Source organism: Hyaena hyaena, unplaced genomic scaffold (genome assembly GCF_003009895.1).
Source record: "Hyaena hyaena isolate Hyena2069 unplaced genomic scaffold, ASM300989v1 scaffold_318, whole genome shotgun sequence".
In the NCBI taxonomy this organism is placed as follows: domain Eukaryota; kingdom Metazoa; phylum Chordata; class Mammalia; order Carnivora; family Hyaenidae; genus Hyaena; species Hyaena hyaena.
The window spans coordinates 1,698,486-1,724,119 of record NW_024080949.1 but is presented as its reverse complement, the minus strand read 5'-3'; the positions used below and the strand labels follow the sequence as shown (position 1 = coordinate 1,724,119).

Sequence of the window (25,634 nt, the reverse complement as noted above, 5' to 3'; positions counted from 1 at the left end):
GTCAGCAAGAAATGTAACTTAAAGGTGATGGTTAGCTGTTTAGTGTCTTGTGAAATTTTCATGACTAATCTAAACGTATTTATTAAGAACAAGTGAATTAGATTGGTGTAAGTAAAATACAAGTTTGTAAATGAACTTTTTAGCAATATTTGTGTCTACTTAGTTTCCCCAAGTCCTTTTTGGATTTGGTAAATTAAATTACATGATGGATAGTCTTGAAATCTCTAAGTCATTTCCAAATAAGATAAAATACTGAAACATTAATTACTAAACAGAAGGCTTATTTACTTTTGACTTCCTGTTACAGAGAAACTAAAGATATTTAGGTCGAATGGTAAACATATTTTGTGCCATACTGAGAAATTTACTATAAGAAGGCTTATGCTTCTAAAAATTATGAAATGTATTCATAAATTTTCCAGTCTAAAGAATGCTGATACAGGGGGCCATGGCTGGCTCAGTTGGTGGAGTGTGCGACTCTGGGTCTTGGGGTTGTGCATTTGAGCCCCACGTTGGGGGTAGAGATTGCTTAAAAAAAAAAAAGAATGCTAGTATAACAGCTCACAATTGCTTACATCTTAGTTTTCATTAGAAATAAGGTTTCCTGGGGCGCCTGGCTGGCTCATTTGGTGGAGTATGGAACTTGTCATCTCACAGTCATGAGTTCGAGCTCCATGTTGGGTGTAGAGATTACTTTAAAAAAAAAAAAAAAGGTCTCTAAAAGTTAAGCATTTCGCTAAATAGGGACCTCTGGGTGGCTCAGTCGGTTCAGCGGCCAACCTCGGCTCAGGTCATGATCTCCCAGTCAGTGGGTTCGAGCCCCGTGTCAGGCTCTGTGCTGACAGCTCAGAGCCTGGAGCCTGCTTTGGATTCTGTGTCTCCCTCTCTCTCTCTGCCCCTCCCCTGCTTGCTCTCTGTCTCTGTCTCTCAAAATAAAGACATAAAAAAAATTTTTTTTTTAAAAAGCATTTTGCTAAATATAATTTAAGCTACTAGAAATAATAACGAAACATCTCCACATGCCAGGAAAGTAGGATGTCCTGTGTTTGGTAGGAAAGGATATTAGAAATGGAGATGTGGTGGTTTTTTGTTTTTTGTTTTTGTTTTTGTTTTGAGGGAAAAGAAAGAAGTTTCGTCCTAAAGCAAGGCTGGTTATTCAAAAAGGGAAAACAGACAAAATATGAATGTAAGAATGAACATTGTAGAAAGTTTGTGAAAAAGGAATCTTTGAAAAGAATTTTTGGCAGGATCAAGACGATGACTGGGATGGGTGAGTTTCAATGTCAAAGGTATAACGGTACAAGATTAGAACTGGTTTTCTCTTGCTGTTAAACCACCAAAGTTTTCTTAATTGGTCTATTTTTCTTTTTTTTTTTTTTACAAATAGTTTATTGTCAAATTAGTTTCCACATAACACTCAGTGCTCATCCCCACAAGTGCCCCCCTCCATGCCCATCCCCCCTCCCCCCTTAATTGGTCTATTCTTAATATAAAATTATAAACAAAGGTTTTTCTTTGTCTTTAATGTAATCCAGGTAAGAAAATCAAAGTTTCTGTTTTGTCTTTATCAGGTCTTTCATTATTTAAGGAAACTGAATCTTCTCAATAATAAAAGAGCTGTTTTGCTAACGAGTTTGTAATCCTCTTTATTTGCCTTTAGAATCTTATTGTCCCCTTGGATGATAGATAAGTATTAAGTTTTGTAATGATCTGTGATCCTCTTTAGACACATGCTTTAAAAACCTTCTGATATTTTTAACAAACTTATCCAAATTCAAATTCTAAATGAAGTCTTTTTGACTAAGTAGGCTTATTTACCTGGTATATTACCAAAGGAATTGTCAAATTACCAAAGCATTGTCAGGTAAGTGATGATAAACCTTCTCAGGTTATATTGTATGGGTGAATTGCTATTAATGTAACTGTTCTGGAAATAATATGAAATCCCTTAAGTTTTAATATGTCCTGGTACAGTGTTATCACTTGTAATTCTAAAGTGTTGTGTGTCACAGAAATAACCAAATTTCCTTTTCAATTGTATTATAATGAACTCTCATCAGATCTTTAACCATGGCCATTTTGAGTCTATTGTCATTTACAGTTATTGTTTCACTCTTGATGCTCTTGCCGATGTGTTTCAGCTTCAAGGAGATTCACGAAAAGGACTTTTGACAAATAAATACAGGTTTCTGATAACCTTAAGATCATAAAACTGAACTGGATAAGAATTTCTGCAACTGGTAGGAAAACTGGATTCAAACAACAAGAATTAATAAGTTGGGCCTGAATAAACTTAGGAAGATGATTAGAGTTTTTATCACTCTTGTTTGAAACATTGCTGGTTTTCTAATGTTTTCCCTTTCAGATTTAAAGAAACGTTCTCTCTTAAGCGATCTATGGCTTACAGAAATTTGGTAAACTATTCCTTTGTAAACATATATGAAACATTTATCTTTTCCTCCCTACCTGATCCTTCCAGAATTCAGAAACTCTCAGTGAGTATTCCTATTTTCACGGCAATTATAGTTATTTGTATAAACTTACTAAGAATCTGTTCTCCTTGTAACAGGACAGCATTGCAAACATTGATTACATTACCCAAGATCTGACTGGAATGTCGTATTTCAGAGAGACATGCATGGACTCAGATATGACCAGACAGCTTTAAGGAACGGAGGTTGGCTTTATGGAGCCAATGACGCCCCTTGAAAAAAACCATCTCGATACTTTGCTTACAGGGTTCCCAGATCAGTAAGGAAGGTCACTTCCGGGCAGGCACACGAACTTCAGGATATTTGGGGGACCTCAAAAAGGGAGGATTCACCCAAATCCATAGCTATTAACGACAAAGAAGTCTGAAGCAAGTATTTGGCTTGTTTCCTTAGCTTGGAGAGGCTGTTGAAAGTTCAGTCTCAAACTCCTTATGAAAAGTTCCAGCAAAGCAGATTTAAAAGAACCTATATAATCAATCACTTTTCTTGCTACACTTTTGAAAATAATCAGGCCACGGTGTTGAAATTGGACTTATTTTACAAATTAGTATTCATTTGGCTATGTTTGGTGGAGATGATGGTGATTTTAGAGAGTGTTAAAAAAACAAAATCCGACTGAAATAATCTGAAGATCTAATCGGCTTTATTAAATGATTCCTCAGTCAGGCAGCATCCCATCTAACAAGTAGAGGGAAGCTTTGAGTAACTGTATACAAAATAGACCCTGTTTAGAGGAAGGAGGGTGGGGCCAGCAAGTTACTAATAAATGAAAAGGATTTCCAGGCAAGGCTACTTTGCCTTAGGGGGGAGGTGAAGGGGGTCTTATCATGTAGATTACCTCCTCTTCCTTTGGAGGATTGAGAGGCCCCATTGGACAGATGCAGTGGGCTGATCTGGAAAATCCCTGACTGACCAGTTAAGATTACGTTTCTGGGAGAGGTTGAAACTGCAATTAAATTCGGAACGAAGCCCCAGTTTGGGAACTCAGCCTAAGTAACACCATTTTGGGCCTGTGGTTTTCTTTTTAAAAAGAGAAAAACATTTATTTCCGTGACACACATGTGTGGATGTTGGATACCAGTTCTGATTGTCTGACAGCTTGTTGTTTCCCTACAAAACTGGGCCGTATCCTGAATTCTGGTTTCCTCAAATATCTGGCTGTGACTCTCCAAACGAAGGTTTCCAATTGTCTTTCATTCTTTTCACTTGGAAAGACTGAGCACTGTAATTGCCATTTTTCCTGAAGCTGTGCAGACTGAAGCTAGACAACTTGAGATAAACTTCGGAGGAATTGCCACATCAGCCCATGTTTAGATAGTCTTCGTGCCTGTTGCTATATGGGCCACTCAGAGAGCTCACCAGAGACATTACTACTGCAGACCAGGAATATCTGTCAGGTTGCTACTGCCTGCCCTCACTCCCTCTGGAGAGGCTTTTAGCCTGACGTCTAGAAATCTTCTCACTGGCAGCACTCGGGATGCAGACACCGGGTTTATAATATGCTCCAACCATTAACCTTTGTTTTTCTTTTGTTTCCATAGAGATGTCTCTTATTAATTACCTGATTGCTTGCACAATATGGCCCTAATTTTTGGAACCCCCTTGCAAGACCACCTCCCGAAATGAGACACAACTGTTGAACGGAAATGACTTAATTTCTTTTTTAATGTTTGTTTGTTTGTTTATTTATTGAGAGAGCAAGCATGATGAGGGAGGGCAGAGAGAGAGAGAGAGAGAGGGAGAGAGAGAATCCCAAGAAGTCTCCTCACTGATAGCGCAGAGCCACAGAGGCTCAAACTCCCAAACTGTGAGATCACGACCTGAGCAGACGTTGAGATTCCACACTTAACAGACTGAGCCACCCAGGCGCCCCCGAAACTGACTTATTTTCAAGAGTAAGACTGGTTCATGAGATATGGAGCAGACCTCTTACTTGAGGTCCAGAACAAAACATTTAAACTCTGGCTACCAGGGAACAATATTGATCTGTGATATTTTTCTTAAAAAAAAATCTTAATCAAAAGGGAATTGTGGAATTGTGTAAAATTTCTGGACATAAGGTTCTCCCTTTTGAAGGTCCATTTTTCTTCCTAACTGAGGAACTCTTGAACTAGACCAGAAACAGCAATTGTTTTACAAGCAGTTGATCATAAAGTTTAAACAGAGCAACTGACATTCAGACCTCAAAGTTAATTAATACATACTGGGGACAGTTTGGATAGCACCAATAAAATAATCAATAAGAGAGTAATGAGAAGTGGCTCCACCAGTCAGCACCAAAGCAGTTTTTTTCTTTTATTCAAATCATGTAATCACCCCTTCCTTCTTTCCCATAAAAACCCCTTGCTTTCCCCACACGAGCAATACCTCTTCTGAGTCCATGAGAATCTGGACAGCGGAACTGCAATTCTGAGACCCGCAATAAAGGCCTTGTTGTTTCAGTTTTGCCTCCTTTACTCAGTAGATAAAATGAGATGCAATAGAATAAAGCAATACAGAACGCATAGCATGGGAGGATAAATTATTTTGGGAATATTTTTCAACAATGTAAACATGTCGTAAATATATGCCCATATATGTGTATTACATATAACATACATTTATGCACACGTGCACGCACACACACACCTGGAGTTGTAAACTACTTCTCACAGTGGGTCTTCATTCAAAGTTTGAAAGGCTCCCAAAACACAGGACTCAAAAGGATCCTGGCAAGGCAAATTCAAGGTCAAATGAAAGAGCCCCTTTCCTCTCTCCCTTTGCAATGTAGAGCAGTTAATGGAGGGAGAGGAAATGGCGTGAGAGGGAGGGGACACCAGAGTGAGGTCAAGCGAGAAGCAAGGGCGGTTCAGGACAGGGAGTTGCCGGATGCCAGATTGTCAATTGAGGGACCCGAGGTTGATTTTGCGCTCTTCCCTTAAATGCTAAACCGAAAGAACTTCCGCGTTCCTTGTCCCTGAAAAGCGTACAAAGATGAGGGATTAGCAGCGCGGAGGTCACACTACGTGAGGCCGGTTCCCTCCGCGGAGTTCTTATCCAGGGCCAGGAGAGGGGAGGTGGGAGGGGCGTGGGAAGCGCGGGAAGGCCCGGCCGGGGAAGCCTAAGGGGCGACTCACGCCGTGCTCCGCACAGCCCACCGCGGGAACAAGCAGTCCTGCACTCTGGGACCTTTTCAGGGGAGGGAGCCGCAGGGCACGGCTTGGGGGTTGTGCCCTTTCCACGGGCCAGTGGCGCTCCCCGCCAAAGGGCAGCACCCGCCTCCGCCCCCGGCCCTGCGGCAGGCCGGCTCAGCGGTCGCAGGAGGCCACGTGACCTGCTGCGCGGGCCACCGCCTCCGCCGCGCCCAGGCCCCGCCCCCGTGACGTCTCACCGCCCTCTGATTGTCGGAACGTTCCGCCTCTTTCCACGTTCGGTAATTGGCTGGCCCGGCAGGCAGCGCCCCCCCCCCCGCCACGCCCCCGGAGTCATGGGGAACGCGGTCGGAGGCGGGGACTGGGCCGAAGGGGCGGGGTGAGAAGGTTCCGCGCGGGTAAAGGGGCTGCCCGGAGCGCGATCCGAGCGTCCTGCCGCTGCACGCCGCCTCGCCTTCCCGGCTCCCGGCCTGCCCCTCCCCCGTCCGCCGCCGTCTCCCGGGAAACGGGCCGCGATAGCCCGCTGACCCGAAGCTGGTTTCATGGCAGCCGCGAAGAAAGCAGTCTTGGGGCCATTGGTGGGGGCAGTGGACCAGGGCACCAGCTCAACGCGCTTTTTGGTGAGCCCAGGGTGACATTTGAGGAGGCGCTGAGCCGGGGCGGGATCCCGTGGACCTCGGGGCTGGCTGTCGCGTTCCAATCCCGCGCCTCCCTCGACCCCGAGCCCCAGTCGCTAGGCAGGGGTGGAGGCCAAGGTTCCCTGAGCGGGACCTGCCACGCTGGAGCTGCCCTGCGTGGGCCTGGGGAGCCGCGGCCTCTCTCGACCCCCGCGGCCGAGTTGAGCAGCGCCGGCCTCGGTGGTGGAGCCGGATCAGCTACTAATAGGGGGACTCCACCCCCAAAGGGAGCTAGGACTCGCCGAGCATCCGTGCAGAGCGGCCCGCCTGTAGCCAGGGACAGGTGGCCACACTGACCGCTACTGCGGTCTTCCCCGGGAGCATTTGGCCTGCGGGGCTCAGGACGTCCTTGGATGGGGCAAAAGCTGTGTCACGGCTTTGGTAGCCTAACACGGCGTCCTTTGGAGCAGTGGAACGAACATAGTATTAGCGTGATGATGCGTTGTCATCCTCTCCCACAGAAATTGCAGGAGGCGGAATGCCGGCATGCTGAGGTGGGGGGGGCGGTGCTGAACACATTGGGGAAAAGTCACACTACACTGCCGGCGTCTTTATTTAATTTCGAAGACTCGTAAATTTCAGTTCTGATACTTTGCCGGTTAAAAGCAGATGATTGTTTTCTCCGTGCTTCACAACACAAAGTGACAGGAAAATTCTGTTTCCCTTTTTATTTACCACGTATGACAGCAGTTTTATCACAATGGAGTGCTGTTTAAGGGACTCTGCTTATTAATGTTTTGTGCAATTAAGAAACTTGCTCTTAAAGTGATCTAGCACTGAGTTTAGTAAGATAATTTAAAAGTAATTTAAATAAATAGCTGTTGGTTAAGAACTTATGTTTTCAGTGGACATTTGGCTAATGTGGCAGGTTGATGTAAATACTGAATGATTCTTTAGCTCTGTCTTCACTTATTTACTTTTTTTTCCTGCATTATTTGTGTGTGTGTATATATATATGTACATATACTATATGTACTTACTGTATGTATAGTATATACATTTTTTCCAAGTTCTCTTTAACTGACCAGTTCGGCTAAAATCTGCATTTATGCCTTCATTTTGATACTTGTCTCTCTTGTCTAAAGTTAAAATCTTTCCGTCCAATTTTAGTTTGAATCTTATTTAAAGACAGACTGGTTTGAGCTGCCGAGACGTAGTCCACTGTCTCTTACCTTGCTTATCTTTTGATCACTCCATGCAGGTTTCACTTTGTCCTGTTTTCATATACATGTTTGTAAAGTAATCCTGAATCATAAGTGAGATCGTCTGCCTAACTGGATTTGATTAATATATAAAATACCCAATCAGCATTGCCATCTTCCCAAATTAAGAAAGACTATGAAAATAGGTGTGCTGACTAACTGTGGGTTGATTTTTGAAATCGCATTCAGGAATTGCCCACACAAATGCCTGAGGGAGCCAGCCAGGTAGAAGGTAGACAGCCAAGGGGACAGCCTAGAGCTGCCAAGCAGCCACACAAACCCATTGTTGCCAGGTCTTCAAATTCTTTAAGAAATGCCGATAGTCTCGAGTTTTCAGTGAAATCTTGCTCATCTTCAGTGTTGGCCAACTACTTCATCAAGCATTGTGGGGGCCAAACTAAACATGGCCGCTGTTGTCAAGTTTATACAGCTTCTACCCTCTATGAATATGGGTCAGGTATTTGATTTTTCATTTCATTATTATTATTTATGTCATTATATTATTTCATTATTCCTTCCCTTTTAGGAGCCAGCCTTACTGTGCTTCTGTTTCTTTTGACTCTTTACCGTTGCTGTCCATGTAGCCCAGCACACTTCTTAATCTACTGCAGGTTGTTCCTGGTCCCCTCAGATGCTGTTGCCCAAGGGGCTTCTTTCTGCGTTGGTGGGGGAAGAATTCATCAACTTCACATTATCACAATAATTTGTTCAGTGTGTGACATGAACGACACAAGCCTGCTGACATTGGGTTCTGTTTCCTGTGCTCTTGTATGGCATGATCTCATTGAGTAACCTGAGGTGCCAATTCACAAGATTCCCATCCTGCTTATAGAGTGATGTCTAAAAGTTGATAGGTCAGGTTTTCCACTTCTTGAGAAACAACTATGAGCGAATGCTTCCCGGGTCAAGAAAAGACTCAGAGATGATGCGGGAAGTAGAGCAAAACTTAGAAATGGCTTAACAGTCAACTTCTCCTTCAGTTATAAGGAAAGAGGTTGCAAAACCACTCCCTGCAAAATGCAGGTAATAGAGTTGCTGAATAAGCGCTTCAATCACAAGGTAATTCCTAAGAGTTCTTGTCATTTCGTTCCACGTTGTAATTATGACTCAAAAATAATTGCTTACCTTCTCAGGGAAGAATACAATGAATAAGAACGGTCATAAGGAACCTTATAAAGTTAAAGGTATTTGAATAACTTCCTGACCATTGTTCATTAGATTTGCATATCTCATTCAACTTTCTCAAGACTAACAACCTCTCCAAGCTTTCTTCTTCCGTTTTTTTATACTAGCAATGTTAACTTCTCCCATAATGGACACAAGATGTCGATATTCGTGCTCTCTCCTCCAAAGGAATGGTCTCCTCTCCGGTTCCCCAGATCTGCTTCTTGAAATTCAACTCTACCCCCAAATAGTGCCTCAAATGCCATCTCTTAGCAGGTCTTCCTCAAACCCTTAGAATTTCTACCCCTTCCTGTAGTACTTCTCTTCTACGTCTCTTAATAGCTCTTATCACCTGCTTTGTATTATAATTATATACCTGCTGTGCTTCAGAGCAAGGACCTCCTTTCAGGTCTTGTGGGCCTCTGTGTTCCTTAAAACATTTTGGTCCAGGGGCACCTGGGTGGCTCAGTCGGTTAAAAGTCTGACTCGACTTCGGCTCAGGTCTCATGGTTTGTGAGTTTGAGCCCCACATCGGGCTCTGCGCTCACGGCGTGGAGCCTGCTTGGGATTCCACCCCCCACCCCATCCCCCCGCTCCTTGTTCTCTGTCTCTCTCGCAAAATCAATAAAAATAAGCCTTAAAAAATCTTGGTCGACACAACAAATGAACACGTTTTGTCTACAGGGAGCACTTTATACGTACTGACTGAATAGATTTTTATTTCTCTTTAGTAGGTCAACTGAATTTTTATTCTGTTTGGGTTTTTTACCTTGTCCAAAAAAAAATCTTAAAACTTCCTGACTTGGGTGTGTTTGATTACTTAATTTCTTCTATTTGCGAACATGTTCATTTCTTCGTCCAGCTGCCAAAGCGTTCATCCTGGAACCCTATGCATATGCTTTGTACTAAAGGAAAGAGCTCATGCTTGTCTGATAGGAAAGTGAACTGGGGTTGGCACATGAATACTCAGATTACAGAATAGGAACTTCTTGGAAAGAGAATCAGTATAACAGGTTTTAAGGAGGGGCCATTTCTTTATAAAACCGAAGTTTCAAGCTTAAACAGTCAACTTCCCTCTTTATTTGGTAACTTTGTTTTTCCCCCATTAAGCTTTAAGTTACAAAAAGCCAAGGCTTGGGATGTGTTATGGCTCGAAATGTGTCTGTGTCGGATGCTCTAGTGGAGGATTTTTCCAGCTTGATCTCATTTAATCCACACAGCAACCTCGATGTAGGTGGTGCTGCTAAGCTCCTTTCCACAGGCGATCAGACCGTGCTGAGGACTGTGCCCAAGGTCACAGAGTAACCGGTGGAATGAGGACTCAAGGCCAGGTCTGTTGCGCTCACAAGCCTGCCCTAAACCCTGCCCTGGGCGCCCCGGCTGCCTGGAGCCCTGTGAAGGGAAGAGGAGAGGCTGGGGAAGGCCGCTTACCCGCTTCACAGGTGTCAGTTCTGATTATAATCACAGATGAATCTTCACCAAGGAAAACATACGCACACACTGGTTTCGCAATATGCAAAAAAAAAAAAAAAAAAGTCTTTGAATAAGTCCTGCTGGCTTTGATCGCCCTGTGACTCAAATCCAGCGGGTCCTGGGCTGAGCTCAGGTGTAGTCACTGTGGATCATGGTTTCGCAATCACCGTGTTCCAATAGCCAGCATCTCCAAAGAATGACTAGAATTGTAGTTCGGTGCTTGTTTCAGCAGGAAGCGTTGCCTTGACCCCAGAGGCCTCCTCTGTCAAAGATCTCACAAGGCTTAGGGACAGATTTCCACTTTCTTTCATTTGTTTATCCGACCCCTGTTTTTTAAGCACCCATTAGGAGCCAGGGACTAATGTACAGTAAATTTGCTAAAACTGATTTAGCTCTTAGGGAGAATGAGGCCGCCATTGTGATAACTACGGTTGTGTTTCTTTTGTGTTTTCTTCTTTTTCACCAGGTTGGCTTATTTTCTTGCCCATCACCTTGCCCCGATGGCAAGAAGATGGTCCCCTCACAGAGCTGCCACCGTCTCTTGACTCTCAGAAGTATTAAGTGTGAAGAGCTCTCCCTCCCAAAGCCTAATGGCGTCTGGCACGTGGGAGATGCTCATTACATGAAGATGCCTGAGCCCTTCAGATGTGTTGACTAGTACTTTGGGATTGGAAGACTAGGAAGATTGATTTGTGGAGTCTTGGGAAAAAATCTTAAGTTGGCCATTACTGGCATATTTGATATATGTATATGCTATTTAATATGGTTTCATTTTTTAAGAAAAATAGAATGCCCTTCACCATGTTTTCCTTCTGTGGCCTATTGGACGAAGTCATTGTGCCTTTCGTGGTCATGTTTGCGGTATAGTTGTAGTTGGTACTTTTATTTTAGGTCATTCAAATTTATATAGTATTGTAGAGTTGCACGGAGGGAGTTCTCAGTCCTGAAAAATGTTTTGTCACAGTAAAGCTGAGTGTGGTGTAAAAGCTTAGGCTCGCGGGGAAGTCACATGGGGAGGGAAATGAATGTGCATGTTTATGATGGGCTGGCTGAATTAGGATGAGTGAGCAAGGGTAAGTGAATTCATCTTGGGACCCTAAGGGACACTTTCTTAGTGAGGACAGCATGTCATTTCTCTCCCACTCTCCTTCTCCTAAGACCGAGAAGGCCTGCATTGTTTCAGAAAGTCCTTACATATTTAAAAAATAATAATTTCCCTTGTTTCTTCAGTTTTTAAACAATCCCTCTCCGCCAGAGCTGGGATTGACTTATGAATTAGGCTTCATGGTGAATATAGAGCTGGTGACTTCTAATTCTACCACTAGTATGTAATAGTAGTAATAGCAGCCCTAATAGTAAGAAGAAGTAGCAGTAGTAGTAGCAGCAGTCATAGCGGTAACATTTTTGAGGTATATGCTGTGTGCCTACACTGTGCTCAATTCCTTTAGTTGCCTTTTTATTTTTTAATTAAAAAAAGGTTTTTTTACATTTATTTATTTTTGAGAGAGAGAGAGAGTGAGACAGACCGTGAATGGGGAGGGGCAGAGAGAGGAGACACACAATCTGAAGCAGGCTCCAGGCTCTGAACAAGCATTCAGCACAGAGCCTGATGTGGGGCTCGAACCCATGAACTGTGAGATCATGACCTGAGCCGAAGTCGGACACTTAACCGACTGAGCCACCCAGGCATCCTTCTTTTTATTTATTTATTTATTTGTTTGTTTGTTTGTTTGTTTATTTTTGAGAGAGACAGCAAGCGGGGAGGAGGGGCAGGGGGTTAGAGAGAGAGAGTCTTAAGCAGGCTCCACACTCAGCACAGAGCCCAATGTAGGGCTCGATCTCACAACCCTGAGATAATGACCTGAGCTGAAATCAAGAGTCAGATGCTCAACTGACTGAGCCACCCAGGCGCCCCGCTAGTTTCCTACACTCACTTCTTTTTTCAGTTTGTAACTGCCCTCCTCACAAAACAGAATCTAGAACAGTTGCATGATTTGGGCTTAGAGATGAATATAGCACTGGTAGCTTGGAATCTTCTCACTGATCACTTGTGCCGGTGGTGGTGGTCCTAACAGTCATAAAAATAGCAGCCATAGCAGCAACAGCAATGGTCACATCTTTGGCACGCATACTTGTGTGCCTGCCCTGGGCGAAATACTTCCCGTCAGTTCTGTTATTTAATCCTTTTACAGATGGAAAAGTTGAGGTTCAGAAAAGTTAAAGTCAAACAGCTGACGTGGGCGGGACTGGAGCTTGACCCCCACCCCCAGCTCTGTGCTTCCCAGACTTGTGCTTTTTGACTCCCTGTTACACCATGTGTGACTTTCTCTTCTGCCTTTCTGACCAACACAAAATTCAGAGAACAGATCTCTTTCTTTTTTTAAAAGAGGTGTTTTTTTTTTTAATTTTTTTTGTTTCTAGGAGAGAGAGAGAGAGAGAGACAGCGTGAGCAGGGGAGGGCCAGAGAGAGAGGGAGTCACAGACTCTGAAACAGGCTCCAGGCTCTGAGCTGGCAGTCAGCACAGAGCCCGACGCGGGGCTCGAACCCACGAACCGCGAGATCATGACCCAAGCGAAAGTCGGACGCTTAACCGACTAAGCCACCCAGGCGCCCCAAGAGGTTTTTTTTTTTTTTTTTTAATGTTTGTTTATTTGCACGCATAAGAGGGAGGGTAGGAGGGAGTGCGGCCTGCATAGGCAGGGGAGGGGCAGACACAGAATCCGAACCAGGCTTCAGGCTCTGAGCAACATAGTATAAGTTTAAGACTCACACAGTGTTGTTTGATACATTTATGTATCATAATACAGTTACTCCTGGTAGCGTTGATACCTCTTTCACGTCACATAATTATCATTTCTTTTTTGTGGTGGGAACAATTAGGATCTAGCCCCTTGGCAACTTTGCTGTTTATAATACAGTCTTGTTGGCTGCCCTCACTCTGCTGTGCATTAGATCTCCAGAATTGATCTACTAGTTCCAAGTTTGTAACCTGAACCGAGCTCTTTCTTTAAGCTGAAGCCCTCAGATAGAAGCAACGGCGAGCTCGGCCTCTCTCCATATGTGCCCCAGTAACACCCCAAACAACGCGTGATCGAAAATGAACTTTGCAATCTCCTTAACCCCGTTCTGGGCCACCACTGCTGTTCCTGCCCTGTCCTTTGTCTGGTAAACACTGCAGCTAGCCTGTCCCCTGTCATCCGTGAGTGTTCCGCCTTTTTCTTTACTCCTCTCCATCCAAGCCCTTGTCGCATCTAATCGCTGTTTAAATCTCTCAGGAGTGCACTTCATTTCTTTCAGTCCCCATGGCTGCTGGCCCTCGGACCGGAGCCCTCAGCTGTCTCCCCTGGAGACCACTGGGTCCCCCTGGATCCCCCGGTTCCCCACAGACACCTGGCGGCTGCTCTCCCCTCCCCTCCCTGCCCATCACACACTCCCTTCTAGTCAACTTGAAGTCTCGGTCTAGAACTTACTTCTTCGGATAGCCCGTCTCAGACCCCCCACAAGTCTGAGATCGATGGCCTTTTCTCCTTTTATGTCCTAAGACTTTGTATTTGCTGCCACTTAATGGAAGGTGAAAAAGGAGTATTAGCACGATTTTGTACTGGAAAAGCACTGAATTAGCATTTAGAAAACCCAGGGTTGAGCCCTGTTTGTCCGCATCATACAACTTCTTGGGGCTCTCTTTTGTAAATACGAGAGCATTCTAGTAGGGCCGTGGGTTTCAGTTTGTGTTGTGTTGTGTTGTGTTTTTTGTCTTGGAGCTCCATTGTTAAGCTCTTTTCTGGATAGGTCCAAATCTGGAAGCTGGAGGCGATAAAATGTGAAATCTAAGGCAGGACGCGGCCCAGGGGCTCAGCAGGAGCTCCCTAGGCCTCGTTCCCAGCTCCTGAAGGGCTCCACACACCCAGGGAGCGCCTTTTGGAAAGGTTGGCCCATGGGATCTTGAGGATCTCTTCCAGCAACCGGAGAGTCTTTCTGCCTTCAAATATTCCTAATTAATTTACCTAAGGAGCGCCTTTGATTCTATGCCCTTGTGCACCTGAAGGATTTTTTTAAATGTTTACTTATTTTTGAGAGAGAGAGAGGACACGAGCAGGGGAGGGGCAGAGAGAGAGAGAGGAGACAGCGAATCTCAAGCAGGCTCCAAGCTGTCAGCGAGGAACCCAGCGCAGGGCTCAAACCCACAAACCATGAGATCATGACTTGAGCTGAAGACGCTTAACCAGCTGAGCCACCATCTGAAGTTTTAACTGACTTTTAAATTTGGTGAGTTTCAAATTTGAAAGGGGAGAAAAAGACATGAGGAGCATCTGTAATTCTGGGGTCTTTCTCCTGTGCAACCTAATGAGTTTTAAACAAATGACCATGCTTGACCTTTTATAAAAAACTATATAGCCACTGCCATCTTTAGTTGACAACGGCTTTTGAAGTCTACTGGAAAAGATCAGATGAGCCTTCTGGCTGTTAGGCATTGTGTTCTCTTAAAGGGTTAGTAACCTTCCAGGCAGAAAGTATTGTGGAAACATCGTTAGCTTTCTTTGTACTTTTGTCCATCTGCAGACAAATGGACAGTCATTAAAACTCTTCACATGAGGGGCAACTGGGTGGCTCAGTCGGTTAAGTGTCAGACTTTGGCTTAGGTCATGATCTCACAGTTCATGGGTTCAGGCCCCACATTGGGCTCTATGTTGACCATTCAGAGCCTAGAGCCTGCTTCGGATTCTGTGTCTCCCTCTCTCTCTGTCCCTCCCCGCTCATCCTCTGTCTCTCTCTCAAAAATGAATAAATGTTAAAATTTTTTTTTAAAAAACTCTAAACATGAACCTAGATGTGTGAGAAAAACAGCACTCTCTCTGTCCAGTAGCCACTAGCAATATGTGGCTATGATCGCTTTCAGTGTGATTAGCCCAAATTGAGCTGGACCATAGGCATTAAATATATACCAGATTTCAGAGACTTCTAAAAAACGTAACAGATCTCCTCAATAGTTTTTTTACTGATCACATGTCAGAATGCTAATTTTTTAGATATATTGCCTTAAGTACAATGTTATTAAAATTAATTTCACCTGCCCCTTTTTACTGTTTTGTTTTCAAAAGATTTAAAATTCTGTACATGGTTCATGTCATATTTCTGTTGGACAGTGCAACACTAAGAAAGCTGAAGATCTACAAATATTAAAGCTAGAAATTGTCCCACAAACTTGGAAGTGTTGCCCAGGGTCAGATCCTAAACACCTAAAGGTGGTGTCCGTGTTCTGCATGGTTTCAGAGCTCTGGAGAAGGAGGGAAGGCCAGGCTTCATCCTGTTATGTCCAAATGCTGTGTGATCTCTGGCATCGCAGTCTAGTAATCCAAATAGAACTTAACAAAATTCAACCCTTTTCTGTGCTTCTTCCAAAGGTCTACAAACCCATTATTAGTGTGAGGGTCCTGACGTTAGCCTAGTTAAAACTAGTAGGTGTTGAAAGTAGGATCTTACTCCGTTCAGAGCTCCATAGGTCTGCTATTTAGGTCTTTATGAATCAGGCCAACCACAAGGGACACCTTGTCTCTTAACCCCAAATCCTTTGGGGATTTGCGAGTTGACCCTGGGAGTAGTGGTAATATGAATAAAAATAATACAACTGTGGTTTCCTATTAGAGTTTTTCTGCCGCATAACCATTTCTCATTTGATTTTGGTTATTTTCTCCTAATAAGTACCTGATGGACCATAACTTTTCAGACATTAAACAAATATTTATTGGGGCGCCTGGGTGGCTCAGTTGGTTAAGCGTCCAACTTCGGCTCAGGTCATGATCTCACAGCTCATGGGTTCGAGCCCCACATCGGGCTCTGTGCTGACAGCCAGCTCAGAGCCTGGAGCCTGCTTCAGATTCTGTGTCTCCCTCTCTCTCTGACCCTCCCCTGCTCACACTGTCTCTCTCTCTCTCTCAGAAATAAATAACACATTAAAAAATAAAAAAGAAAAACAAATCTTTATTGAGTGTCAACCTTCTGGCAGGCACTATTCTAAGCCCTAGAGATATTCCAGCAAATAAAACAGGAAAAATGGAGTGAACATCCTAGAGGTGTACCCTCATACTAAGTTGTAAATCAAGGGGGTGTCATTTAGGGTTCTGTGAAGTGCCTTTTACTTATGACATGTCAAGTTAACCTTTGACTTCCAAGATATTTTATCTCCTCTCAGGACTTGAGAATATGTATGTTTTTGCTTTCATTATATTTCTCATTTCCTCCCCCAAAGGAAGGTAGTGTGCTGGGGAGAGAGCGCAGCAGTGGCCCTGGGGTGTTTTCTCTTCTTACTTTCCCTTAGACCACAGTGAACAGGTAATTTTCTCCCACAGGAAACTTAGGCATGGAAACACTTACCTAATTGGATGTAACTTTACTGCTATAATTACAGTGATTTCAGAAGTTGAGTTTAATTAAAATAGGAATCCTTACTCTGAAAGACTTAAGTGCTTGGTACTCAAGTAGAGGTACGCACAGGTGAAAATATATATGAGGAAAGATTACCAACTTTTTTTAAAGTATTGTTTTAGTAGTATTAAAATTGTGGAGATCGTCGCGGTTCATGGGTTCAAGCCCCGCGTCGGGCTCTGTGCTGACTGCCGGCTCAGAGCCGGAGCCTGTTTCAATCTGTGACTCCCTCTCTCTCTGACCCTCCCCTGCTCATGCTGTCTCTCTCTCTTTCTCTCTCCTAGAAATAAATAAAACATTTAAAAAAAAATTGTGGAGATCGTATAGCACTGCTTTGGTAGCTTTGATCCATTGGTTTTCATGGTTTGTACCAAGGGTCAACAATTCATGGCAAGTATGTAGCAGAGAGCACTCAGCCAAATGGATGCTGGGATACACTTCTCTGCCTGTTGATATGGCTCTGTTTACCTTTATAAGAGCTAGATTCATTGGGGGTACTTTCCTTCAAAGGACTTGACGCAATGCCCTTCCCTGCCTGGCTATCTATGACTCTGTGTGTCTCCCCTTCCAAGGTGGAAGCAGAATGGAGCCTTATACAGTCACTATCAGTGTTTGCCAACTCTTTTATTCTTGGTTTTCCCATTCTCTTTTGAGATCCATACTATTGGTTGAGATCCATACTATTAATTGGTCGATGCATGAAATTTCCTGTATCTGGAGCCAGTTTTTTTTTTTTTTTTTTAAAGACTAAGGAATTGCCTCTTTAGCCTCACCTTCACTAGATTTGTTATCATGATTCTATCTGAAGAGAAGGTAGAACGTCTTCTCTGGCATTTCATCTGATTAGACTTTTCCTGTCACTGACTAGGAACTTTGGTAGCTGGTTAGCTGTAAGCATCTTTGCTCTCTACCTGCCTTTTCACGCTAACATTGCAATATGTCTTTCAGGTCTTCAATTCAAAAACAGCTGAACTACTTAGTCACCATCAAGTGGAAATAAAACAAGAATTTCCAAGAGAAGGGTATGTTTCCTGGTTTAATATGTAAAGGTACCTCGTGTTTATTACTGTATCTCACTTTACGTGCCCTGTGGCTTTGTAAAGTTTACTTGACCAAACCTCTCCTGAGGAGATTGGAGGGATAGTTTTCAGTCAGGGAAAGAAACAATGCCTTGGTGGCTCAGCAAAAACATGTGAGTGATTGACTGATTGCTTTGGAATCCAGTGACAGGAAAGGAAGGCATAATAAGGTTGTAAGGCAAAGGAGTATTAAATATCAGAAAGCCCGCATTGACCTTAAGTCCTTTAGTTCTGTGTCTCCATCACTGCCAACCACTGCTTTGCTGATTTGAGTGGAAGGGTTTTTCCTTAAGTGAAGATACCTGTTTTTTGAAAAAGCATTCACGTATCTTATCACCTCATGGCCACAGTCATCCTTAGGAATAACGTACGTATCTGGTAGTTGTGATTAAATAGAATGTTAAGTATATTATTGAACATTTAATGATGTTTACGATATAACCACTTGGGAAAAACTGTGTGGCAGTTTCTTATAAAATCAGCCATATATCTGTAGCATCGTATACTCTTAGGAATCTGTCCAAGAGAATTGAAAGCATATGGCTATAGAAAGATATACATGAGTGTTTATAGCAGCTTTATTCATAATAGCCTAAACTGGAAACAACCCAAATGTCTGTCATCAGTAGAATGAGTAACAGTGAAATATCATTCAGCATTCTTTAAAAAGCGAGCTGATGCATGTACCAACTTGGTTGAGTCTTACTAATATCATGAAAAGTGTAAGAAGCGGGACACCAAGAAGCACGTGTACATGGCTATATCTGAAATTTAAGAAGAGGCTAAAGTAATCTAAGATGATAGGAATCAAAAATTGGTTGCCTGTGGAGTATGTGATTGACTTGAAAGAATCATGAAAGAATTCTCAGTGATAGAAATATTTTATATCTTGACTGGGGTGTTGGTTAGATGGGTACATATATTTGTTAAAACTCAACAAAATGCATACTTTTGATCTGTTGATTTTACTTTAAAGTTTAATTCCATTTAAGAAAGAGAAAAACTGGTGTCTTACCAATTTTAGTGTTTTCTTTCCATGAAAAATGCTCTCCTCCATTTTGGAGAATTTCTTTACCAATGAAAGATACTGATATGGGACCAGCATTAGAATGACTGTCCACCGGCCTACTCCCAGCCCAATGGGGAGAGAGAGCGCCTGGGTCTTAGAGGGACAGAAGTTGGAAATATGTGGATGGAGTTTAGGTTTTTAGAAAAAGAAATTAGAAGCAGAACTCAAAGCTCAGGAATCCAGGCTGGAGGAAGGCAAAGAACAAAGGCTTTTGGAATTGCCTTGCGCTTCCAGATTGTAGGGTAGGGTTTGGAAAACTTGGGCCCTTTCTGCTTGTGGTTTTCCTCAATTGCCGTCTTTTTTTCCACATTTCTCTTCCTTGTCATTTATTATGTGCCTTTCCTCTTTCCGAGGTCCTCGTACCTTACCAAAATGGCACCAGAATCAGGTCTGAAAAGTGGAATCAACCACTTGTCTACTTGAAATAATTGCTGGAAGAAATTTAAATTTCTTCCCTAAATCTTAAGAAAATATTTTGGGCGAAACAGGCAAAAGACCTTAGTATACTTATTTGACTTTTTAGGATTCCTTTTGCTTTATAAATAAATAAGTACATACACAAATAAATAAGTAAATAGTAGATAAATCCATCTATCCATCAATCCCAAGGGGTGTGTGTGTGTGTGTGTGTGTGTGTGTGTGTGTATATATATATATATATATATATATATATACATCTCAGCCTACTTAGAAATAGCTAGTGAGTAGTAAACATGCAGATAGTTTATCAAAACTTGTCAAAGCCACAGGATGTAACAAATTGGGAAACCGATCTCTTACTGGATTTGAAAAAATTATGTAAAAGTAGGTAGAATATGTGCTTTTTGTGGACTGTCATTACTTGCCTTCTTCCAAATGATTCATTACTATATAAAGAATAATAAAAATGTAAGGAAAATATGCTTTTGTTGAAGCTATTTCATTAGAATATTGGCTATGCTTTGGGGCGCCTGGGTGGCTTAGTCGGTTGGGCGTCCGACTTTCGCTTAGGTCATGATCTCGCGGTTCGTGGGTTCGAGCCCCGCGTCGGGCTCTGTGCTGACTGCCAGCTCAGAGCCTGGAGCCTATTTCAGAGTCTGTATCTCCCTCTCTCTCTGACCCTCCCCTGCTCACGCTGTCTCTCTCTCTCTCCTAGAAATAAATAAAAATATTTAAAAAAAAAAAGAAGAATATTGGCTATGCTTTGCTTTGCTAGTCTAATTTTTGTTGACTTATGCACCAGCCACACCCGCATAAGTGCGTATTTCTAGACAAATAAATTATACTCGTATTGCTTTCTTGTGAACTAACCAAATACATTCTTTTGTTCAAAGATGGGTGGAACAAGACCCAAAGGAAATCCTGCAATCTGTCTATGAGTGTATAGAGAAAACATGTGAGAAACTTGGACAGCTCAATATTGATATTTCCAACATAAAAGGTATTTTTAATATAATGTTTTTCTCCATGCATGATTATCTCCATCAAGTTCATTCACTCATTCAGTGCATGATCGAATGCCTGTGCAGTAGCAAGTATTTCTGGAAGAACTGAGGATGCAATAATAAATGGGAAGATTAGGTCCCTGTTCGTGGGAAGCTTTTATTTCGGTGGGTGTGAGATCAACAGTAAAAGCAGAGTGACACAAACTGACTGCAGACACTGATAAGTCTGATGCAGAAACTAAAACTGCATGATACTGTGGGGTGTGTCTAGACAGGCTTACCTTAGATTGGATGGCTAGAGAAGGTCTCTCTGAGGAGGTGACCATTTTGCTGAGGTCTCAAAATCCAAAAGGGAGCAATCATGCAAATATCTGGGAGAAGAAAGTTTCAGGAAACGGAAGCAGCATGTGCAAAGGTCCTGAGGCAGGAATGAGTTCGGCATATTTCTGGATCAGGAAAACACCAGCATGTCACAAATGAAGTAAAAGAAGGGTGAGGGTGGGGGCGGCTAAGTGGTTTCAGCAGGAGCCGAAAGCTGGGAAGTGGAGAGGGCATTGTCAGCCACAGGAATGGGGTGTTACTCTTAGTATCACACACAGGGAGGCAGCTGCAGGAGGGGTTTAAGCAAGGCGACAGGATCACAACAGGATCTGACTTGCAGTTTGAAGACCATGTCCTGACCGCGGTGTGGAGCTGTGTGTGGGGTGGACGGTAAAGGTATGAGAGTGGCCATGGAGACCAGTGATGCTGTGGAAGTCTTGAGACAGAGGATGGCGAGCTGACGGTGGTAGCAGTGGAGGCGAAGGGAAGGTGCAGAACTTGCTGATACAGTGCTGTGGGGGGAAGTGACGGGCCAGACACAACGCTTGTGGTTTTTGCTGGAGCTCCTAGATCGGTTGGGGAACAGCTTGGGGGAGCCGTGTGGGAAATCACGTTTCACCTCCAGAATCTCCCTGAAATCAGTGGCAGTGGTGGATCAGTACAGATCTCTCTTAATTCCCAGTAGTGTTAATAGACCGTCTCCCTCAGTTTGGCTTTGCTTCATTCGTTCCGGGAGAAAAAAAATCACCCCCTGACCCACAGTTGTGCTAGCGTGAAGGGTAGAAGCATGACGTGGTAGTGGTCATCTCTTTATAGCTCAGTCTCTCAGGTGTATCATTCAAGAGCTATGTTTTTCTTTTTTAGGTAATTTGACTCTAGGTAAAGGCAACCATCAATTGGTGGTGGTGGTTTCTTGATTCATAGCCTCTTGGCTCTGAGGTGTACCCACACTCAATTCCTTAATTTACTAATTTATTCAGGTGGAGATGTTGGGGAGAAACTTTGATTTTTTTTTCAGACTTTTCTGTATGTTCATAAATAAAACTTACTATAAAAAGACTAAACATAGGTTGCACCTGGGCGGCTCAGTCCGTTAAATGTCTGACTCCTGATTGCTGCTCAGGTCATAATCTCGCAGTCGTTTGTGAGATCGAGCCCCGCGTTTGGACTATGCACTGGGCAAGGAGCGTGCTTCGGGTTCTCTCTCTCCCTCTGCCCCTCAGCCATTCGTGCATGCATGTGTGTTCTCTCTCTCTTAAAAACAAAAATGGACAAAAGACTAAACATAATCAAAACCATTGGCTCAGCAGACTCCCGTGCTAGGTGTGCCAGGGAAAACAATGGAGCACAGATAGGGTCGTGCAGCTAACAGCCTGGTGAAGGAAACATGTTAATGGCGTCGCATTAGTAGAATATCCTACCCTCATTTAGTCCCTATGTCTATGTGGAAGTGCTTCAAACTTCTTTTTTTTTAATGTTTATTTTTATTTTTGAGAGAACGAGCAAGAGTGTAAGCGGGGAGGGAGACAGTATAGAAAGCGGGCTCGGTGCTGTCAGTGCACAGCCCAGTGCAGGGCTCGAACTCTCGAGCTGTGTGTGAGATCACGACTTGAGCCGAAGTCGGACACCTAACCAACTGAGCCACCCAGGTGCCTCTCAGACTTCTGTTGGAGTTGTATTCAGTGGGTTTTAGATGAGTTGTGTATCCAAGTGATGGTTGGTGGTCTCTTTGAATTTTTCTTACTGCTTTTACAGTGTAAACGTGTAAGAGGCATTCAGTAGCACACCCATCGCTAAAATATCCATTACCAAAGATGTGAAAAATCTAGGTGGCTTATAAAGCCATGTTCAGGATGTGGATTCCAGCGCGATCAGCCTTGGTTTTGACATTCTACCTCCCTTATAGGTCAGGTAGGCTGCCATGTGTTGGCCTTCTGGACCCTGAGACTCGGGTGCCATTCCTTTCCCTCTCGCTTTTGTGGTATCTGTGAAAGTGACACACAACTTCAGTCTGAGTGACTTGTCTTCCCCTGGCACTAATCGCTCTGTAAGAGGATGCATCTCTCTGTTCTGCCCTCCTTTGTGAGCCCTGGCTCACCACTGCCCAACCCATACCTGAGCCAAAGTGACCCAGCACTTCCCTCTCAACAAGCACCGCGGGTGACCTAGGCAGATTATGTTCCACGACCCCCTCCATACCAGGCTACTTGGGCTACTGTGTTCCCCCCAGATAGTTCATTGAACTGGCACTGCCAAGGGCCAACCTTTTGCTTGCCTGTGTAGAACTCTAGGTCACAGAACGCTCGTGCTCCAAAGGATCCTCTGTCACCTAAACCTAGCTGCCCACGAGGGAAAGGACTTCCGGGAAGTCCTATAGCTGCGGCTTAGTGGATGACATTAACGCACAGCTCCCCAGTCCTCTGGGCCAGTGCTCTTTCTCCTGAGCCATACTGATGATAACCTCACACACCGCTTCACTTTTGAGTTCCCGTGTGGCAAGTAAATCAGTGTTGCCAGCTGCAGAGTGATTTGTGTGTGGTCTTACCCCGGGAGTCGTTAAGAGTTTATCATGGCAGGTTGTTTTTCTTTTGCAGACTCCGGTTTCATTGGTGTTAGCTGCCATCTGCCAGGAAGTCGTTGATTTCACGTCCATATGAACAATGTTTCCAAAATTATCCTTCACTCGCTAGCTGGACAGCATACCTGGTCCAAGACAAGTAAATAGGCCGCTTCTTTCCGTCTTAGGGAGTCTTGGCTCTGTTTGTCTGTTCCTGGGCTGAAGGAGCTACAAAGTATAAACACTGGAAGTACCAGTTGCTCGCTTCCTCCTGTAAGAGAAGCAAAACAACACGCGAGCGTTTCAAAGCTGAGAGCATAGGGGTACGTGCGTAGCTCAGGGACCAAGAGTTTGATCCTCATATTGAGTATAGAGATTACTAAATATTTTTTAAGAATATGAGAGCATAAAATTTTCAGCAATTAAATTCTCTTGTATCAAAAGTAATTGGCACACTGTCAGGGAAAGGGAATCCTCACCCCTCCCCCCCCGCCCCCATACCCACTGCCTCACACTGCCAGGCATAACCACACACGTTTCTGTCTTGTGTCACACTCCTAGTTTCACAGGTCTCTCGGGGGCTCAGAAAGGCACCTCGTTCTCCCAAAGAGATCCCCAGCTGTGGCTGCATCTCCTTGCCGCTTGTTATGACTCCCGGAAGCACACATCTTCCAGACCATTTTTCTTGTAAAGCTTTGTACCTCTTCCCACATGGCACATTTAGTAGCTTTCCTCCGGGGCTCTTATTTTTCTTTATGTGTAGTCTCAGGGTTTTGGGAGTTTTTCCTAAACATGTTCCAATTATAAATTATGATTTTATTTTTATTAATTTTTGTAACTGGGCTCTAGGCCAGTGGGGCTTGAACTCAGGACCCTAAGACTAAGAGTCACATACCCTACCGACTGAGCCAGTCACACACCCCTGACTTTATTTTGAAATAAGGATGCATCCCAGCCATAATTTCTACCACCAACAATTACCACAACACCCGGTAGTATTTCCAGAGGCCTTTTCTAAACATATTTTCTTAACAGCAATTACATAACTTTTCACAGGCAGTGTTAAGCAAAATGGAAACAGAGATTTTGAAGTAGCCGTTAACTAGTTAATTTTACTAGCAACGCTCCCTGTTGAGAAACATTCCTCTGAGAGGGCACGTACTGGTAAAGCAGGAGCCTGCCGGGTACAGTGTTCCATGTCGGGTGCATATGTGCCAGTGGCGATAGTGTCTATGACTAAATGACGGTGGGGCCAAGGATTTACATATACTTCACACTTGTACCTTTTATATACTCCTAAAAGGAAATAAACCAGGGCAGAGAGTTATAGAAGCCGAATGTGTTATTCTGAGGAAAAGGGATTTAAGACTAAGAGAGAGAGGCACGTGTGCTGGGATTAGCAGTCAGAAAAGTTTGCTTTAAAAAAAAAAAAAAGCACAGGGGTGCCTGGCTGACTCAGTCAGTAGATCATGTGGCTCTTTTTTTTAAAAAAAGGTTATTATTTTTGAGAGAGAGAGAACAAGGAGCAGGCTGACAGCAAAGAGCCCGATGTAGGGCTCAAACTCATGAACCGTGAGAGGATGACTTGAGCCAAAGATGGACATTTAAACTGATTGAGCCACCACTTAAACCAAACCGACGGAGCCACCCAGATGCCCCTGATCATGTGACTCATGATCTCAGGATTGTGAGTTGAAGCCCGACATTGGGGGTGGAGATTACCTTTAAAAAAAAAAAAAAAAAAACTTTTCTAAAGTTCCTAGAAACTTCAGGGGTGCCTGGGTGGCTCAGTCCATTAACCATCTGACTTTAGCTCAGGTCATAAACTTGAGGTCCGTGAATCCGAGCCCCACATCAGGCTCTGTGCTGACAGCTCAGAGCCTGGAGCCTGCTTCATATTCTGTATCTCTCTCTCTCTTTCTGCCCCTCCTTCACTCATACTCTCTCTCTGTCTCTCAAAAATAAATAAATTTTAAAAAATTAAAAACAAAACAAAACTTTAAAAAAAACCCAGGAATTTAGGGTAAAAATGACTAGAAGTTAGTACACCGAGAAAGTTCAGAGGTGCTGCCTCAGGCCTATGTGCTCCGGCGAGAAACCAGTCATAGAGATAGTTTTATGGCTGCAAGAGAATCCTGGGAACCTGTTTCCCCGGACTTGGGTTGTCTACAAGAAAAGCAAGAAAAGCAGTTCTGCTTGGCACAAAGGAATCAAATTAAGATAGGAGGGAAAGAAGGAGTGGTCAGGGAGGAACCTGTAACCAATGAATCAGATAGAGCTCTAGATTTCATTCTGAACACAAGTGAGAGTGAGCCAGTGAAGAAAGATAGCCTGAAGGGCATGAGATAGTGACTCTGAGACTGTAGCTAAAGCAGCCAGTCTGTGGATGGAAAATTAATGTGGGGGGAGAATAGGGGATTTCACTCCCCCGTGAATTCATCGTGATCCTACCGTGTAAAGTTGTCACTGAAAGTATCATTTTAACAGTATTGCACTTTAGCAGTCCATTGCTGAGGTCCCGCTGAGTCCTCTGGCCTCTGTCGTGTCCACAGTGCTGCTGGACAGTTCCGTTATGTGTCCTAATTAGCTCAGTCTCACCCTGCAATCTTTCGTCTACTCTC

General features: G+C 43.7%; 1 protein-coding gene across 4 annotated transcripts in view; it reads left to right on the top strand.

Moving 5' to 3' along the window:
* The first annotated feature begins 6,066 nt into the window (after positions 1 to 6,066).
* The window catches only part of GK (glycerol kinase), a 78,645-nt gene continuing 59,077 nt past the window's right edge, over positions 6,067 to 25,634 (top strand). For all 4 annotated transcript variants that reach the window (XM_039248763.1, XM_039248762.1, XM_039248764.1 and 1 more), the window contains exons 1-3: positions 6,067 to 6,243; positions 17,512 to 17,585; positions 20,025 to 20,131. In XM_039248763.1, coding sequence (XP_039104694.1) covers positions 6,166 to 6,243; positions 17,512 to 17,585; positions 20,025 to 20,131 — 259 coding nt within the window. In that variant the 5' untranslated portion in view covers positions 6,067 to 6,165. The remainder of the gene's footprint in view (positions 6,244 to 17,511; positions 17,586 to 20,024; positions 20,132 to 25,634) is intronic.